A 19,936-nucleotide genomic window follows, 5' to 3' on the forward strand; every position below is an offset into this window, starting at 1 on the left:
CCGAGGCCAGGAGGCGCAGAGGCTCGAGGCCAGGAGGGACAGAGGCCCCAGGCCAGGAGGCACAAAGGTCCGAGGCCAAGAGGCACAAAGGCCCGAGGCCAAGAGGCACAAAGGCCCGAGGCCAGAAGGCACAGAGGCCCGAGGCCAGAAGGCACAGAGGCCCAAGGCCAGGAGGCACAGCGGCCCAAGGCCAGGAGGCACCGAGGACCAAGGCCAGGAGGCACAGAGGACCAAGGCCAGGAGGCACAGAGGACCAAGGCCAGGAGGCACAGAGGACCAAGGCCAGGAGCACGAGACCCGGAAGCACGAGGCGAGGAAGCACGAGGCCAAGAGACACAGAGGCCCGAGGCCAGGAGGCCCGGGGGCCAGGAGGCACAGGGATCAGGAGGTCAGGAGGCCCAGAGACCCAAAACCAGGAGGAGCAAAGGCCAGGAAGCTCAGAGGCCAGGAGGCCCAGAGGCCAGGAGGGCCAGAGGTCACAGAGGCCAGGAGGCCCCGAGGACACAGAGGCCAGAAGGCTCAGCCAGAAGGACACACACCGGCCACAGAGGCCAGGAGGACACACAGGCCACATGGGCCAGGATACACAGAGGCCACAGGGGCCAGGATACACAGAGGCCACAGGGGCCCGGAGGCCACAGGGGCCAGGAGACCACAGAGGCCACAGGGGGCAGGAGTCCACAGGGGCCAGGAGTCCACAAAGGCCACAGGGGCCAGGAGTCCACAAGGGCCACAGGGGCCAGGAGTACACAAAGACCACAGGGGCCAGGAGTCCACAAGGGCCACAGGGGCCAGGAGTCCACAGAGGCCAGGAGTCCACAGAGGCCACAGGGGCCAGGAGTCCACAGAGGCCACAGGGGCCCAGGGTCCACAGGGGCCAGGAGTCCACAGAGGCCACAGGGGCCAGGAGTCCACAGAGGCCACAGGGGCCAGGAGTCCACAGAGGCCACAGGGGCCCGGAGTCCACAGAGGCCAAAGGGGCCCGGAGGCCACAGAGGCCCGGAGGCCACAGAGGCCGGGCCATAGAGGCCGGGCCACAGAGGCCAGAAAGGCCCCGAGGCCACCGAGGCTAGGAGACCACAGGGGCCACAGGGGCCAGGAGGCCCAGCCGCCGTCCATGCGGCAGAATCCAGCTCCAAAGGCCCGCTCACCGGGACTTAAGCAACGCACCGACCCCGGACGGGCGGCAGGGGGAAGGGCAGGCAGAGACTCTTTGATGATCCTCCGTGCACTGCCGGGCTACCGCCGAGGAGACAGAGCGCGGACGCGGCCCCGGACACATCGCACACGCCTTGCAGCCGGAAGGCGCAGCCCGCGACACAGGGAGAGGCGCCGGCCTCCGTGCACTGCCGGCGACAGACAGCAACTTACCGACCATGCCGCGTCCGGCTCAGGAAGGAGGGGTCCACGGGCTTCACCAGGAACCTTCCCGGTCCACTCCCCCGGAAGCGCTCCTGTGCACTTCCGGGACACGGCAGCAGAGAGCGCGCGCTGACGCGGCAGGGCCCCCCCTGCCGCGCACGAGCAGAGCAACCCGGAAGAAGTAGGCACACGCATGTGCAGGCGTCATTTCCCTGGAGGCAAAGCCGGACCAAAGGAAAGAGGACGAGGTGCACCGGAGGACGGAGTCCACGAGGGGAGCTCCACCGACCGTGCTTCTGGACCCTGAGCTCCGCCGTTCCCTCGGAGACCGCACGGACTCAACCGGACCCAGGTACTGTAGGTTCCTCTCCATGCAGGACAGAAAACCAACTGATGAGGGAGGGGGACCGCCCCTTTTTTATCTGTAGGTTTCCTGTCCTGAAGGTGGCGGATCCCTCTCTCGTGGGTGCTGTCGTGATGAAAGGAAAAATACAATAATTTCTAAAAAGAAAGAAAATGGTTCTTTTCCTCACAAATTCTTACTTAAGGAATTGCAGCCGATTTTAGGATAAAACCCTTTGAATTATGATACATCATGATGGCTTCTCCCGTGTGACTCATCTGACAACAGGACCTGATTAATGATGAAAACATTTGGCAAATTCTGAAACCAATATTGGCTGCTCTGCTCTGTTGGTTTTCTGATGTAGGCAAGACTTGATTTACCAGTTATACATTTCAATTATTCACAACATGAAAAAGGTTCCTTCCCTGTGTGGCTTCTTCACATGTTTAACAAGATGTGATTTATGAAAACTACATTTCCCACATTCAGAACATAAAAATTATTTATTTTGTGTGATTCTTTTTATGGTAAACAAGACCTGATTTCCTAGTAAAACATTTCCCACATTCTGAACATGAAAATGGCTTCTCCCCGGTGTGAGATCTTTGATGCACAACAAGTTCTGATTTCCTAGTAAAACATTTCCCACATTCTGAACATGAAAATGGCTTCTCCCCAGTGTGAGATTTTTGATGCTGAACATGTTTTGATTTTTGAATAAAACATTTCCCACACTCTGAACATGAAAATGGCTTCTCCCCTGTGTGAAGTTTTCCATGGTCAACAAGACTTGATTTACTAGTAAAACATTTACCACATTCCAAGCATAAAAATTTCTTTGCCCCTGTGTGATTTTTCTTATGCCTAACAAGATTTGATTTCCGAATAAAACATTTCCCACATTCTGAACATGAAAATGGCTTCTCCCCGGTGTGAGATCTTTGATGCACAACAAGTTCTGATTTCCTAGTAAAACATTTCCCACATTCTGAACATGAAAATGGCTTCTCCCCAGTGTGAGATTTTTGATGCTGAACAAGTTTTGATTTTTGAATAAAACATTTCCCACATTCTAAACATGAAAATGGCTTCTCCCCAGTGTGACATCTTTGATGCCTAACAAGATCTGATTTCCGAATAAAACATTTCCCACACTCTGAACATGAAAATGGCTTCTCCCCACTGTGACATCTTTGATGTACAACAAGATCTGATTTTTGAATAAAACATTTCCCACATTCTGAACATGAAAATGGCTTCTCCCCTGTGTGAATTCTTTGATGCACAACAAGTTCTGATTTCCAATTAAAACATTTCCCACATTCTGAACATGAAAATGGCTTCTCCCCTGTGTGAATTCTTTGATGCACAACAAGTTCTGATTTCCAATTAAAACATTTCCCACATTCTGAACATGAAAATGGCTTCTCCCCGGTGTGAGATCTTTGATGCTGAACAAGTTTTGATTTCCGGCTAAAACATTTCTCACATTCTAAACATGAAAATGGCTTCTCCCTGGTGTGACATCTTTGATGCATAACAAGATCTGATTTTTGAATAAAACATTTCCCACATTCTGAACATGAAAATGGCTTTTCCCCGGTGTGAGATCTTTGATGCACAACAAGATCTGATTTTTGAATAAAACATTTCCCACATTCTGAACATGAAAATGGCTTCTCCCCGGTGTGAGATCTTTGATGCCGAACAAGTTTTGATTTCCAATTAAAACATTTCTCACATTCTAAACATGAAAATGGCTTCTCCCTGGTGTGACATCTTTGATGCCTAACAAGATCTGATTTTTGAATAAAACATTTCCCACATTCTGAACATGAAAATAGCTTCTCCCCGGTGTGAGATCTTTGATGCTGAACAAGTTTTGATTTTTGAATAAAACATTTCCCACATTCTAAACATGAAAATGGCTTCTCCCCAGTGTGACATCTTTGATGCCTAACAAGATCTGATTTCTGAATAAAACATTTCCCACACTCTGAACATGAAAATGGCTTCTCCCCTGTGTGAAGTTTTCCATGGTCAACAAGACTTGATTTACTAGTAAAACATTTACCACATTCCAAGCATAAAAATATCTTCGCCCCTGTGTGATTTTTCTTATGCATAACAAGATTTGATTTCTGAGTAAAACATTTTCCACATTCTGAGCATGAAAATGGCTTCTTCCCTGTGTGAGTTTTTTGATGGATATTAAGATGTGATTTCCTGGTAAAACATTTCCCACATTTTGAACATGAAAATGGTTTCACCCTTGTAGGCGCCGTTTCATGTTCCACATCCCTTCTGTAACTTTTATTTTGCTTACAATTCTGTGATAAATCGGAATTTTGGACTTGCTTGAAAAGATCTGATGATGAAGCTTTCCGAGGAAGGACTGGAGGTATATTTGGGGCAACAGCATGCTCTTCATATGTATCATGTGTGATACTTTGATCTTCTGTTTTAAATTCTGAAGATGATAGATTTCCATCTGAACTCCCAATACAGTCATCTGCTAAAAATAAACACAATGTTATTATTTTTTATAATATTATCTTGAAAGTACATTTTTTTTAAACCATAACATCAGAAATTAAATTAGAAATAAATGTATCCTGAATCTGTTGTCCAATTTCGATCTATGCGGGCTTTACACGCTACGATATATCAAACGATATATCTTCAGGGTCACGTCGTAAGTGACGCACATCCGGCGCCGTTTGACATATCGTAGCGTGTGACAGCTACGAGCGTCTGTTAACGAGCAAAATTACTCACCTTATCGTTGCTCGTTGACACGTCGCTCATTTTCTAAAAAAAAAATAAAAAAATTGCACGTTCTACTGCGTGCCGGTTGTTCATCGTTCTCGGGGCAGCACACATCGCTCCGTGTGACACCCCGGGAACGCTGAACTGCAGCTTACCTGCGTCCCGCCGCCAATGCGCAAGGAAGGAGGTGGGCGGGATGTTTACTTCCCGCTCATCTCCGCCCCTCCGCTGCTATTGGCCGGCCGCTGTGTGACGTCGAACGTCCCTCCCCCTTCAGGAAGAGGATGTTCGCCACGCACAGCGAGGTCGTTTGGAAGGTAAGTACGTGTGACGGAGGTTTACGACTTTGTGTGACACGGGCAACAAATTGCCCATATCGCACAAACGAAGGGGGCGGGTGCGATCGCAAATGCGATCGCACGAGAAATTGATACATGTAAAGCAGGCTTAAGAGTAGTGATGAGTGATCCCCCCGATGGTCGGGATCGGGGAGACTCATTGAATCATTTTGTGAAGTTCAAGATCGGGATCGAGATAACATGATCGTGCATCCAATCACCGATCTTGGACTTTACAGTTATGGGATGGGGCGGGGGGCTGTAAAATAAAGAATACAGTTAATAATAAACATTGTCATTATACTTACAGATCCCGCGACGTATCCTGCACTCTGTCTCCCGCTGCTTCTGCTTCCGAGTACGATCATCGCGGTGTCCTCCCGGTAACCAAAGGACCTTCCGTGACGTCATAACCATATGATCAGTCACATGGGAATGTTGTATTATCCCATTGGCTACAGACTGGGTCACATGATTATGACATCGTGCAAAGGTCCTGTAGTGTCAGCATGCTCGCCGGTACACGGTGCTTTCCCAAGCAGCTCAGTACTCTGTAAACTCAGCGACCGCTGTGTACCAGCGAGATGCTCAGGCACATGCTCGGCTCCCCCTCCCTGCATGTTGGCGCTCTTTACACAATCAGCCAACATGCAGGGATTGGCTGCCACAGCCGGTGATGAATAGCGTCGCCAGAATCAGGTGATCGGAGATCACCGTTACTATAGTATAGTAACCCGTTCGTTAGGCTACTAAGGCAACGGTGGCAGCAGTGAAATCCCCGCTTACCAACCCAAAGCCTCTGATCACTCATTGAGTGATTAGACAGTGCGGGAGTAGCAGCGCTCTTCCTCCCCCTCGTGCATTCTGATATAGCAGAGCTAGATGAGTGACAGAAGACCAGGATCGTGGAGGGGTGAGAGGGAGTAATAAAGATGGACTCCCTAAGTGTGTCTGTGTATTTATTTCTAATAAAGAGACACCAAGGAAAAAATTGTGAAAACATACCCTGCTGTAACTAAATAAAAGCATAGTGCATATAAACATAGGGTACTTAGTAAACACTGTTTTTGGTCAAAAAAAGCATAAAGCTATCCCACCAAACGTCAAGGTGTACCCAGTTGGGATAGTACCTACACTCTCTAATATTAAAACCTTACCATAGGTCTAAAATAGGCCTCAATGTGGCTAAAGGCCCAGTCACACTAAACAACTTACCAGCGATCTCAACAACGATACAACCTGATAGGGATCGCTGGTAAGTTGCTAGGAGGTCGCTGGTGAGATGTCACACTAAGCGACGCTCCAGCGATCCCACCCGCAACCTGACCTGGCAGGGATCGCTGGAGCGTCGTGGAAGCATGCTGCGCTTGGTAACTAAGGTAAATATCGGGTAACCAACCCGATATTTACCTTGGTTACCAGCGCACACCGCTTGGTGGAGGCTCCCTTCACTCCTAGTTACAGTACACATCGGGTTAATTACCCAATGTGTACTGCAGCTACATGTGCACAGAGCAGGGAGCCGCGCACACTGCTTAGCGCTGGCTCCCTGCTCTCCTAGCTACAGTAGACATGGGGTTAATTACCCGATGTGTACTGCAGCCACATGTGCAGAGAGCAGGAGCCGGCACTGACAGCTGAGAGCGGCGGAGGCTGGTAACGAAGGTAAATATCGGGTAACCAAGGAAAGGGCTTCTTGGTTACCCGATGTTTACTGTGGTTACCAGCATCCGCAGAAGCCGGCTCCTGCTCCTGCACATTTAGTTGTTGCTCTGTCGCTGTCACACACAGCGATGTGCGCTTCACAGCAGGCATTCCATACCCCTTATCATCCACAGAGCAGTGGAAAAGTAGAGAGATTAAACGGGACACTTAAACTAAAAATTCAAAAGGCCATGGCAGAGACAGGAAAGAATTGGGTAGAGTGCTTATCCCTGGTACTCTTTTCAGTCAGACACACTCCAAATAGAAAGACAGGCTTGTCTCCTTTTGAAGTCCTTTTTGGTAGTGCCCCAAAAACAGGTCTCTACTTTCCACAAGTGTTACAGATGCAGCACGGCACTATGACAGCCTACGTCCAGGCCTTACAGGAAAGACTTAATGTGGTGCATAAACATGTCTTTTCATCCATTCCAGATCCCAATTTAAGTGCAGATGTGCATCAGCTGAATCCAGGTGATTGGGTGGTCGTGCGCAGACACGTGAGAAGGAGCCTAGATCCACGCTTTGATGGCCCATTCCAAGTCCAGCTGACCACATCCACCTCAGTGAAACTTGAGGGAAAACCCACCTGGATCCACGCCAGTCACTGTAAAAAGGTCACTCCACCGGCAGAATGACAGTTTTGCTAATTATCCTGCTAGGTGTAGCAGGGTTGCTGCGCCAAACAAAGACTCTGAGCGAACTTTTAACTACGGACTGGGATAATAAACTCATTCGCCACCATATTTCTCTTACTGAGGACATGGAAGGAGAAAAGCCAAAAGACTGTTGGATCTGCACACACAGTCCTATTTCTTCAAAGACTATGCCTTATTTAGCCTTACCTCTGGAACCACAGGAGGTGTTGGTACCAGACTGTATACACAATGAAACCTGGACTGAATCTAGATTTTTGGGAGAAGATGTACCTCGTGATGTATCTGCTACATTGACTATAGTTGGATGGGTCACTAAACCCTGGTTCCAGCTAAATATCACACGACCCGATGGATACTCGTGGTGGATGGAATACGATTCAGACAAGGGCATAATTGCCAAAATAAAGACTAAGATTCCTCATTCGGGCCCCATTCCTCATGATGGATTATGGTTCAGTCTTCAATACAATGGTGTTGGAAATTGTGGAAAAGACAATAACTGTTTCTATATACATACACATGACTTAAGCAAGGACAATGAGACAGTATATCAGAAGGGTATTGAGGGCTGTACATCATCATTTATTAGACGGACTTTTAGGAGGGAGCGGGGTAGCTGTATCTCGGGTATGACCGGAAAACAAATGAACAATACATGGTGTGCTCATAAAGTCATGAAGGGGCTTCTGAATCTGCTTTATTGTGTGCAAACTCAAACTCACTTTTGTATTTTCCCAGAGGGAGTGTTTTTGGTTTGTGGGAATCGTGCTCACAAGTGGGTGAGCCCTGACATGAGAGGGGTCTGCACACTTGCCAGACTAACACCTGCCACTTTCATAGTTCCTCATAGTGAAGTAGATGTAGCAGCTGTCCCAATTCATACCTTGTATAAACGAGCAGCAGATAATAAGCCCCGGCCAAATGGTAGGCCTCATGTAGTAGAAATGGGAAAAGCAAATAAGGTATTTAGTGCTATTTTCATACACCCTTTCTTAATGCAAATGTGGGACAAGCTAGTAGAGTCCACTGACTACCTGGATGATCAAATTTTTCGGGTTCTTGAGATTCTAAATGCTACCAATGCTATACAAAAACAATTAATTGTAGTCACTAACCAGCATACTATAGTGCTAGACTTTGTGACAGCAAAAGACGGCGGAATGTGTCAAATAATTGGTCCTGCCTGTTTCCATTACATTGACCCTGCAGGCAACCTCCAGGTTAGAGCAGATATACAGAAAACAAGTGAACTTAGGGATAAATGGTTAAAAGAGCACGATGCCAACAAGGACTCCTGGTGGGGAAATACATTTTCTTTTATGAATCCAGCCAATTGGTTTAAGGGCATAGCAGGTTGGGTTTCTGGCATTATACAAACCTGTATGCAAATATTGTTGTTCTGTCTACTGCTTTATATAGCTGTAAAAGGATTGATATATGCATTACCTAAACTAATGAATAATGTATGTTCTAAGAGTCCCAGCATTGAACCCTCTGTAGTTTACTACGGACCCCAAATGGCCTCTGCTGACCGGGAGTAGGTGTCCACACTGAGGGTGGATGGGTGAAGTGGTAGGAAGACCCCTCATGGGTACTAGGCCCATGAGCCAGCAGCTCCTGTTTGGACGCCTACTGACCGTGTAGTGAAGGTTATACCATTTACAAAAGGGGGAAATTGATATAGAAGGGTTAATAGTTTCTCTATTTCTTCATTAAAGATTTATTGTTATTAGTAAGTATATCTGATGGTAGTTCATAGTCATGGAGCCTACGGAATAAGAGACCGGCTCAAGGATTATTATGGTCTCTAAATGTTCTTCTTATCTTCTTCTTATCTCATATGCATGACTCTACATTTTTGTTTTGCTAAAACTTAAAGGTCATATGAGCAACTGGTAAAGTTCAGCTAGAAGTTTTTTTCTCTTTCTTTTGCAATATCACATTGATCTGTAAATGGTATAAATAAACTGTACTTTCATTAAATAAACAGAGAAGAAATTGATCATGCTCACATGGATGCTGGTCTTTTCTCTCCGAGCGCTCGATCTTGATTAGGTCTGAAGAGGCCTAATTCAGAGGACCTCACTGGTGATCCCATAAGCTGATTTGTGACAAAACAGAACAGCTACAACAAGAGCAACAACTAAAAAATGGCCCAGGACATTCAGCAAGAACCAACGACCTCACAGCAGGGCCCAGGTTGTTGCTGGATGTCACACTAAGCAACATCGCTAGCAACGTCACAAAAGTTGTTCCTTACCAGCGATGTTGCTAGCGATGTTGCTTAGTGTGACATGGTCTTAAGGGTTGAGAGTGACCGGGTCCCAACAGGTCACACAGTCAGGGGATGCACAGAATGAAATGCCCAGCTCACTGAGAAAGGGGCCACTCCCTGTTTGTACTGAATACAAAAAAAATACATAAAAACAAAAAAGTGAGCACAATATATAATTTTATGAAAATAAATGATTTTAAAATATGATGTAGCGCTCAACTATATTTTTGATACTCGGCGCAGATGAAAGCGGACAGCTACGGACTGCCACCTTCACCCCATCTGCCTGGCTTTGACTGACTGGCAATCAAAATACAGGGAAGCCCATTATTATTATTTTTTTAATTATTTAAAAAAATAATAATAAAAAATAAAAAAATGCGTGGGCTCCCGCTGTATTTTGATCGCCAGTCAAGTACAGCCAGTCAGCTGGGGGCTGGGATTCTCGGCAGTCCGCACCCGCCCCTGGAAATGGCTCATTGTTCCTTAGCGCCTTTTCCAGGCGCTTTACCCGGATCATCCAGTGGCCCTAGTGGTGGTGGCATGCTGGGTAATAAAGGGGTTAATACCAGCTTTGTATTCTCAGATGGTACTAAGTCCGAAATTCATGGTTTCACGCCAAATTAGACATGGCCACCATGAATTTCTAATAAACAGAAAAAAAATACAACAGAAATTTTTTTTATTAGAAATATAAAAAAAAAAAAAAAAATTTAGAGACTCCATCTTTATAATAAAAAAATCCTTAGTCCGACGTAATCCACAGGTAGAGCATTGTCAGCTTCATCACTCTTTACAGACACAGTCTATACACAGTGAGAAGCAGAGAGCATTGCCAGCTCTGCTAAATCGCTCTGTACAGAGCAAGAAGCAGGCTAACAGTGAGGGGATGATTGCACTTGCGTCTCGCATGGGCATAACCCCGCACGGACTGATCTCACGACAGGAGCGCTTCAGCTGCATGGAAACACAAGCAGCAGACCCGCTGCTGTCTTGAGATTGAGCGCCGTGATGCGATGCGACACTCACACAGTCACAGTCAAAGTTCAATCGAGTCTATGAGCCATGGACTCGGGTGAACCCTGACATCACCGCGAACACGGCCGAAAACAGCCAAGTGACGAGCAGTGCAGTGAATACCCTCGGAAGTTAATAGGACCTTTGAAAACGTCATAGTCATGTGACCAGTAAGTATGATCATAAAGTTTTTTATTTTAATAATGTGCTTTCTTTTTACAGCTCCTGGTCCCGATCTGGACCGATCTGTAACACAAGCTTTCCAGGAAAGTTCGTGATTGGGATCGTGCACACGATCACTATGCGATCGGTACGATCTCCGATCTTTACAAATCGGGATCTCCCATCCCTATCTAAGAGTTACATCTTCGTTAATTTGAATCTCCCATTACTAGCACCAGTTCTCTGGAATGTGCTACAGTAAATAATCTGATTGATTGTCACAATGTGACTGCAGGATAATGAGGGACAGGGGGCTACTATACTGTCCCTCACGCTAGGGGACCCTAAACTGTTTCTAACCTCTTGATTACCCCTGAATATGGAGATGCCTGAGTCCCATGCCTTACTATTCTTCTGACTAGATCTAATCTGTTATCCCCCAGGGAAGGAAGGGGCAGGAATAGAATGAAAACAAATATTAACACAGACAGACAGGACACATTGCAAACTCACAGAAATAAACAGTGAGAGACTGAGGAGAAAAGCAAGAGCAGAAAAGCAGCAACAAAAACACAACAAGGGTTAAAACCACAACAGCTCACAGCAATAATACAAAACAACCACCCATAAAGTCTGGATCTCAACACCTCACCAGACCAGTATAGGTAACCAATAGCTGGCATTAATGAAATAGTCCAGCCAGCATATACAAAAAGGGAGTGATAGATACTTTCTCCTCTACAGCATGTGATCAAAGACATTAACAAGCAGCCCAGCAGAGAATAACTCTTGCTAGCCTGCCCAAGCCTGTAGTTTAAAGCCTGCGTCTCCCTGCACTGCTCACAGACATCACAGCAGTTAACATGCAGAGTACCAGAATCTATCATTTCCACAGATCCTGACGCCGCCATGACAGTTGGCAAAACCTGCAAAAATCTCCTTGTAACATTGATCCACAACATAGTCTTTGAAAAAGAATTTCTTTGAAATTGTCTAACATAAAATAGTTAGAGACAGATACCGGATATTTAACGGGATTGTCCGAGACTATAACGTTGATGGCCTAACCTTAGGCTTTGTAACCAAAGCAAGTAGCAGGGTCTTGCAGATAAACATTAGTACTCCAATTCATCAATACCGGCAATGGACACTGACAAATGACACCAGGGACTGGAGTGAGATTTCTGGCACAGGGAACGCTGCAGTTTGTTATGAATTAGAGAAGTGGTGGCATCACTCCCTTCTTCTGGCCAAGCTCTGCCCATTTTGGCAAAGCTGGTTAAAATTGGCGTGAACACACGGACGCGCACACACACACACACACACACACACACACACACACACACACACACCGACCCACCTACCCACCCACCAGCCTTTGGTCACATGACGTTATGTCCAAAAGGTCCTTAAGCAGTCCTATAATTGGCATATAAACACTGGGGCCGCTAGGAGAATGGGGGTTCTGTGAAATTGTCCAGTTTGCTCTCCCTTTCCCCTAATGCCAGTCCTGCATGCCAGCCTGTCTTCTGGTCAGTTCATTTAGACTCCTGCAATTAAGATACCTTTGGTTACATCATGTCACATGACTTTGAAGCCAACAAAGGTCCTTAAACTTAAACCTCAGAATACAACTGATGGGGACCCTAAGGCTATGTGCGCACATTGCGTAAATACATGCAGTTACGCTGCACTTTGTAGCGCAGCGTAACTGCATGCGTCCAGCGTCCCCTGCACAGTCCATGGAGATTGTGCAGGGGCCGTGCGCACGTGGCGTTTTAGAGCGCAGCGCTTCGGCTGCTGCCGAAGCGCTGCGTTCTAAGAAGTGACATGTCACTTCTTCCGTGCGCTTTGCCGGCAGCTTCTGCTCTGTCTATGGCAGGAGCTGCAGGCAGAGCGCATGGAATCGGCTTTTTTTTTTTTCACTACGGACATTTCTGCAGCAATTTAAAGCGCACATGTGCTCTTCAGATCGCTGCAGAAATTTCTGCAGTGACTGTACGCAACGTGCGCACATAGCCTAAGAGAGTGGATTTCCTAAGAAATTGCACAGCTTGACTCTCCCAACGCTGGCCCTGACTGTAACTAGGTCTTATTTTTTGGAGTAGGGCTTATATTTCAAGTATTCTCTTAAAATCCCATAAAATCATGCTAGGTCTTATTTTCGGTGCAGGTCGTATTTTCGGGGAAACAGGGTATTCATGAACCCTCTGCAGGTTTTTGAGTTGCCCTCATAACAACATAGAGAAGGGACTAGAAACAAACAGCAGAAGAAGCAGAAGCAAAGAAAATACAGCTGAAAAAACAGAGCAGAAAGTCTAAAAATGTAAACACAAAATTAGTGCAGAAAGTACATGAGTAGATATCTCTTACTGGATAGATCTGGAGGAAACACATCCTGAGGAACATCGGGGTCTTCTTGTTTACAGTCCTGTGGGAGAAGAGGACGGGGACATCTCTCTGGTGTTGTCCTCTTACTGGATAGAACTGGAGGAGACACATACAGGGACTGAATTCATTCCTTACATACAGATAATTATAGGCCGTGTGTATTTAGTCCTGTCTATTACCTGGTGATGTGAGGGGCTGGGGATCCTCCATCATGACGTCCTTGTACAGATCTTTGTGTCCTTCTAAATACTCCCACTCCTCCATGGAGAAATAGACGGTGACGTCCTGACACCTTATAGGAACCTGACACATACAATGATACCGTCACCCCCGATCCCTTCATAGCGTTACTGTATAATGTCCCAGCATTCCCAGCAGTGTCACCTCTCCAGTCAGCAGCTCAATCATTTTGTAGGTGAGTTCTAGGATCTTCTGGTCATTGATGTCCTCATGTATCGGGGGGTGAGGTGGAGGCCCCGTGATTGGGCTCAGGGGTCTTCCCCATCCCTCAGACACAGGGGCCTGACAGCGCTCACTAGAGGTCTTCTTCACTACTGTGTAATCCTGGTTATGGAGAGACACAGTAATAAATCTCACTCCAGACATTTCCAGAGTCCTCACCTCTCCAGTTCTGTCCATCTGTTATTCCCATAGATAAGAATGATGTAATGTGACGTCATCAGAATCTCTCACCTCTCCAGTAAGCCGGAAGAGGATCTCTAGGGTGAGGTGTAATATCCTCTCCGCCATCTTGTCCCTGTCCATATCCATCCTTGATGGGTCAATCAGGAGAATTCTCTTATATAGAAGATCTCCACTGAGAGGATCCGAGATTATAAGGACCTGAATGGGGAGAAGATGACGATGTAACATCATAAAGAATCCGCTGTAATAATACAATTACTGGAGATAACTGTTCACTAGATAGGGATGATTGACGCACTGCCATGAGGAGTCTAGACTAACTCTGCTGACTCATTACAGTGAATGGAGCCTTTGAGGGTTTCTTCTGAATCATGTCATTTGAAGAATTACATGTAGACCTGTCATGCTAATAGGTTGAGGAGAAGGGACGTAGCCTCACTGCGCCCTGAACCAGGCTTACCCGGAGGGGCATGATTAAGTGCCTACTCAGTCATCACCAGAGCCTCTGTAATTGGACTTTGCTGACAGTAGGCACCAGTTACCAATGTGTTCCACCAACAGGCTGTGTATCATGAGAAAGATGCCTCTAGAGAAGAACAGGAAGGATAAACCCTGTCACTTACTCTGAGCAACTCTGAGCTCCTCGATGTCCCAAGACAGGTTCTTTCACATCGTGCAACAATCACGTGTCTTACCTAACCAACAACCGTGTCTAGTGAGCAGGGCAGGAGGAACACTAGTCCTCCTTTATGATAATGACACAAAAGGAAAACAACAGACAAAGGAAAAAGAAACTGCATTCCCAAATAACAAGTGGTAAAAAGGGGGGATGCAAGGGGGTGAGGCCTGGCCAGAGATGTGAGAAGCAGCTAAGAAGAGAGCTCCTGGAACTGCCGATTATCCTGACTTCCACTGGGCTGTGGCGAGGACAAAAATCATCCGTGCAGCAACCAGAGACCACCCTGAACTTACTGCACAGCTTGGACGGAGGTTACATGGCTGGGGGGACGAGCAGGAGGCAGAAGGAGGCGGCAACAGGAATGGAAGGTACTGCACAAAATGGTAGTGGGACACAGACACCAGCCTCCAAAGCAGCTAGAGCTGCAGCAACTCATGCAACTGAAAAACTATCTGAGTATGCCAGGGGCACAGAATGCAGGGCTCCCACGGTGCACAGGGATGAAAGAGTTAAACTGGGGAGCTCCAGGCAGCACAGCCCTCACAATGCAGTGGAGGAGGAAGGAGGAAATAGTGCTGCAGACTCATTACAGCAAGGCTTGCAGGACAAGCTGGAGCGCCCTGCATCCATGCATAATAAATGTCCACATGAGCCTGCCACAACTTTGCAGGGTGCTGAGCCCACTCTGAAAGACGTGCTTGCAGCTATAGCTCAAAATAGGGAACAGATAGCTTCTTACCTGAAAGATATCCCCTTGCCCTCACTTTCAGATGAGGACAGGGTATACCTAAACAGTCCACTCACACTGGAAGAGTTGCATTTAGCGGTATCCTCCATGCCCAATAATAAGTCACCGGGTTCAGATGGGATCCCCACAGAGATTTACAAAAAGTTTGGAGACATCCTGCTCCCCCAGCTGCTGTCGACCTTCCAGCAAGCAGCCAAAAATGGCTCCTTGCCCCAGTCAATGCGAGAAGCAGTGATAGTTGTCATACCTAAACCTGGCAAGGATCCCCTCATCCCTGACTCTTATAGACCTACCGTGTTTCCCCGATAGTAAGACACCCCCGATAGTAAGACGTTGTGGGGGTTTTGGGGGGGGGGGGGTCGGCTAATGTAAGACGTTTCCCCGAAAGTAAGACATAGTAAACGAAAAGCGTTATTTATTTTTTTTTTTTCTCCTTTACAGTACCGGCAGCCGACTATTGTGAACGATCAGCTGATCGCTCCCAATAGCCGGCGGCCGAGCGCCCTGACATGCCGGCGGCCGAGCGCCCAGCTGAGAGCCGTCACATGCCGGCGGTCGGGCGCCCAGCCGAGCGCCCTGACATGCTGGCGGCCGAGCGCCTAGCTGAGCGCCCTGACATGCCGGCAGCCGAGCGCCCAGCTGAGCGCCATGACATGCTGGCGGCCGAGCGCTCAGCCGAGCGCCCTGACATGCTGGCGGCCGAGCGCTCAGCCGAGCGCCCTGACATGCCGGCGGCCGAGCGCCCAGCTGAGAGCCGTCACATGCCGGCGGTCGGGCACCCAGCCGAGCGCCCTGACATGCCGGCGGCCGAGCGCTCAGCTGAGCGCCCTGACATGCACGGCGGCCGAGCGCTCAGCCGAGCGCCCTGACATGCCGGCGGCCGAGCGCTCAGCCGAGCGCCCTGACATACACGGCGGCCGAGCGCTTAGCCGAGCGCCCTGACATGCCGGCGGCCAAGCGCCCAGCTGAGAGCCGTCACATGCCGGTGGTCGGGCACCCAGCTGAGAGCCCTGACATGCCGGCGGCCGAGCGCCCAGCTGAGTGCCCTGACATGCTGGCGGCCGAGCGCTCAGCAGAGCGCCCTGACATGCCGGCGGCCGAGCGCTCAGCTGAGAGCTGTCACATGCCGGTGGTCGGGCGCCCAGTTGAGCGCCCTGACATGTCGGCGGCTGAGCGCCCAGCTGAGCGCCCTGACATGCCGGCTGCCGAGCGCTCAGCTGAGAGCTGTCACATGCCGGCGGTCGGGCGCTCAGCCGAACGCTCGGCCACCGAGAAATGTTGCAGTAATGTTGTCCGTGGTCCATCAGGACCACGGACAACATACAAAAACACGCAGCCTCAGTGCCCTCATGTACAGCAATCGCAGCAAGTCCCCATACGGTACATTGCATGGAGACTTGCTGCGATTGCTGTGGGATTTTTTTTCCAATATAAGACATACCCCGAAAGTAAGACATAGTGGGACTTTTGGGGGTAAAAAGAATGTAAGACACTGTCTTACTTTTGGGGAAACACGGTATCTCTCTGTTACCTACAGATATCAAAATAATAGCTAAAGTACTAGCTTCCAGACTTAATAAGGTTATACTTTCACTAATCCATTCGGACCAGTCGGGGTTCATGCTTTCCAGATCAATGGCAGTGAATATACGACGGTTACACCTCAACTTACAATTGCCAGTTGATAACTCAGGGGATAGAGTAATTTGCTCCCTAGACGCCACTAAGGCTCTCGACTCTATTGAGTGGGAGCTTCTCTGGGCAGTACTTGACAGATTTGGACTGGGGAGGGACTTTATTTTCTGGGTAAGACTTCTATATAATAACCCTACTGCTAGGATCAAAGTTAATGGATGCCTTACTTCTCCTTTCCACCTAGGTAGCGGCACCCGCCAGGGATGCCCGCTATCGCCCTTACTATTTGCTCTGGCCGTTGAGCCTATGGCGGCAATGGTTAGATCCAATCCAGACATAACAGGGTTCAGGAGGGGTGGTCAGGAGGAAAAAATAGCGTTGTACGCAGATGATACACTCCTTTTTCTGGCCAATGCAACATCATCACTGCCAAGAGCAATGGGGGTTATACAAGAATTTGGGAAGTACTCAGGTCTATCAATGAACTGGGAAAAGTCTGTATTACTTCCGGTGGATGGAATCACAAACTCACTTAACTACGTACACTCGGGCCTCCAGGTTGTTGCCCAGTTTAAATATTTGGGGATAATAGTCACCACTCGTGTTGAGGATTATGAGAATCTCAACCTAACCCCTATTCTGTCGAGATTTAAGGATGAGAAGGAAGTCTGGTCTCGCCTGCCCTTCTCAGCAGTTGGCCGCACTAACTTGATCAAAATGATCTGGATGCCCCAACTATTATACAAGCTACACAACTCTCCACAATGGATCACACAAAGATTTTTCCATAAGGTAAATGCATTATTCCGGGAATTGATCTGGAGCGGAAAGATGCCGCGCATTAGGCTCGAGACCCTGCAGAGGGATAAAAGTAGTGGAGGTCTGGCGATACCCAATCCATGGGTTTACTATTTGGCGGCTCAGCTTCAGCACATTAGGGGATGGGAGGACCCTGGAGGTGGGGGGGGGCACAGTATATGATTCTACAAAAATATTTTCACTCCACTAGTCTATACGAGGTTCTTGAGGCAGGAGGCTTCGGAGCTGCTGCTAATAGTTGCCCAACCCTACTACTAATCCAAAAACTTTGGGATAAAACTAAAAAACTACAAGACATTCAGGGAATTTCACAATACACCTCTATATGGAAAACTCCATGGTTACCTAACTTGCATCATTTAGAGGGGTTTGGGAGCTGGGCTTTGAGAGGGATAAATAGATTCACCCATATTGTGGAGGGGGGGGGCAACTCAGAGGCTTCCCTCAGTTGCAAGCGGAGTTTGGGATCCAGAATTCGGAGTTTTATAAGTACTTGCAACTGAGACATGCCTATCAGGCAGAAATCTCTATTACGGACAGAGCATTGGAGCAGAACAAAGTCATGCAACGCATAGCAACCTCTAGAGGCTCAGCGGGAGTGATCTCTCGTTTATATTGGGATCTATTATATTTGGTCCACCGGAACTTTCCAGTAAACGCAAAAGAAAAATGGGAACGAGCTATTCAGGACAACCAATGGGTAGAAATTTTAGAAAGAATTCCTAGTCTATCATTGGGGGAGGCATACAGACTGTCACACCTGTACGTTATTCACCAAGTATATCGCACTCCTAGATTAATGTTTGATATCGGAGTCAGAACTGACCCCTTCTGCCCGCGATGCAAAATATGTTCTGGAGATCTATTACATATGATGTGGTCGTGTCCTGATATTGAACATTACTGGAGAGAGGTGACAGAAATAATCGATAGAGTATATACGATAGAGATGAGCTTAACTCCCTTTGTATGTATTCTGGAATACATGGAGGATTTACCTTTGAAGGAGGAGGGCAAAGTGGCCGTATCTAGACTATTATATATTGCCAGGAAACTAATCGCTCAACACTGGATCTCGGACCACAGTCCTACAATATCTGAATATGTCAAAAAAGTTAATTGGGTGATATATGTGGAGAAAAGTATATACCGGAAAAGAAATGGCGTCATCAAATTTGAAAAAATATGGGCACGATGGATAGACGGGTCAGGGTTGGCTTCGAAGGAACTGATTAGGTTTAGATTGGACTTACTCTAAATTGATAACAAGGGGCAAAGGTCTAGAAATTTCTGCAGAACTTATCTATAATGATGACGGAGGTTTGGGGAGAAGAGAGTAACATGGGAACAGGTTAGATTCTTCATCAAAAATGACATTCAAATGTGTACAATGCCAAACAAAGCAAAAACTCAAAGAAAAACAAAAGTCTAATTGGATTAATTGATAAATGTAATAATGATACTTAAGAACTTTTGTCTAGGAATGTGTGGAGCTGCAGATTTAACATTATCTCTCCTTTCTACAAGACTGTTTAATGTTTGTTGGGGAGGGGAGGGTTGGGAGGGGGGTAGAGGCTGGGTAGCGGCTGGGTAGCCTCCAATGTTTATTTGGTTGTAACTTGTAAAACTTTAATAAAACCATTTAATTTAAAAAAATAATTTACAAGACCATTTACAGCTTCCTCCATTACAGAACTGCAATGTATCCGTAACACAATGTCTGCTGTATGGCGGAGCTGGTGGGAATCTGATGGTTTGTGCAGACACAGACCTGAATGGACGAGTCTCCTCTGATTTACGGAAGGCACTAGAGGATGCTGGGATTATTCTCACATGCAGTTTCAGTCATTGAGAAAGAAAAATCCCCATCTGCACTGCCACATCCAATAACAATGGTCTGAGGGCGAGAGTTGTGTTATTTTATGGACAGCACTGAAAGTACATTAGTGTGAACGAGAACTTTAAGGAGGTAATGTAGATCCAAAGTAGTATGCAGAGTTTCACTAGTATGGCAAAAACAAAAAGATTTAAAATGAGTAAGAAACAAAAAAGTGCTCCTGTTTTGCCCCTTACTGGCTTCTGTAGCCCTCAGCGAGTGACGTCACCCAGCTCTCCCTTGTACGCGGTCACTGGAGGAAGTAGTTTTCCGTCCGGAACTCTCCTCCGCGTGTACCGTGTTTCACCACCCATATTATAGCGCCCACTGTTCCCATCAGATCCACGGTGTCTCTAAGCACACTTCTAAGGAAAATCTGTTCCTGTGTATCCAGCGCTTACACCGCTGACCACCACTGCAAGGCAAGTGACTATACCGGCTTCTCCTGCACCAGGCAGATCTTTAGTCATTTTGTTAAATCTGGAACTAGTCAGACTACCTTTGTATATTTGTA

The 19,936-nt window shown here is 47.4% G+C and overlaps 1 protein-coding gene across 1 annotated transcript in view; it reads right to left on the reverse strand.

Moving 5' to 3' along the window:
• Positions 1-19,936, reverse strand: part of LOC142259265 (uncharacterized) — a 175,539-nt gene that overhangs the window by 90,912 nt on the left and 64,691 nt on the right. The window contains 1 exon segment of the mRNA XM_075331743.1: positions 2,242-3,758. Within this exon segment, the coding sequence (XP_075187858.1) occupies positions 2,242-3,758 (1,517 nt within the window).

This window comes from Anomaloglossus baeobatrachus (assembly GCF_048569485.1).
Source record: "Anomaloglossus baeobatrachus isolate aAnoBae1 chromosome 5 unlocalized genomic scaffold, aAnoBae1.hap1 SUPER_5_unloc_5, whole genome shotgun sequence".
Taxonomy (NCBI): Eukaryota; Metazoa; Chordata; class Amphibia; order Anura; family Aromobatidae; genus Anomaloglossus; species Anomaloglossus baeobatrachus.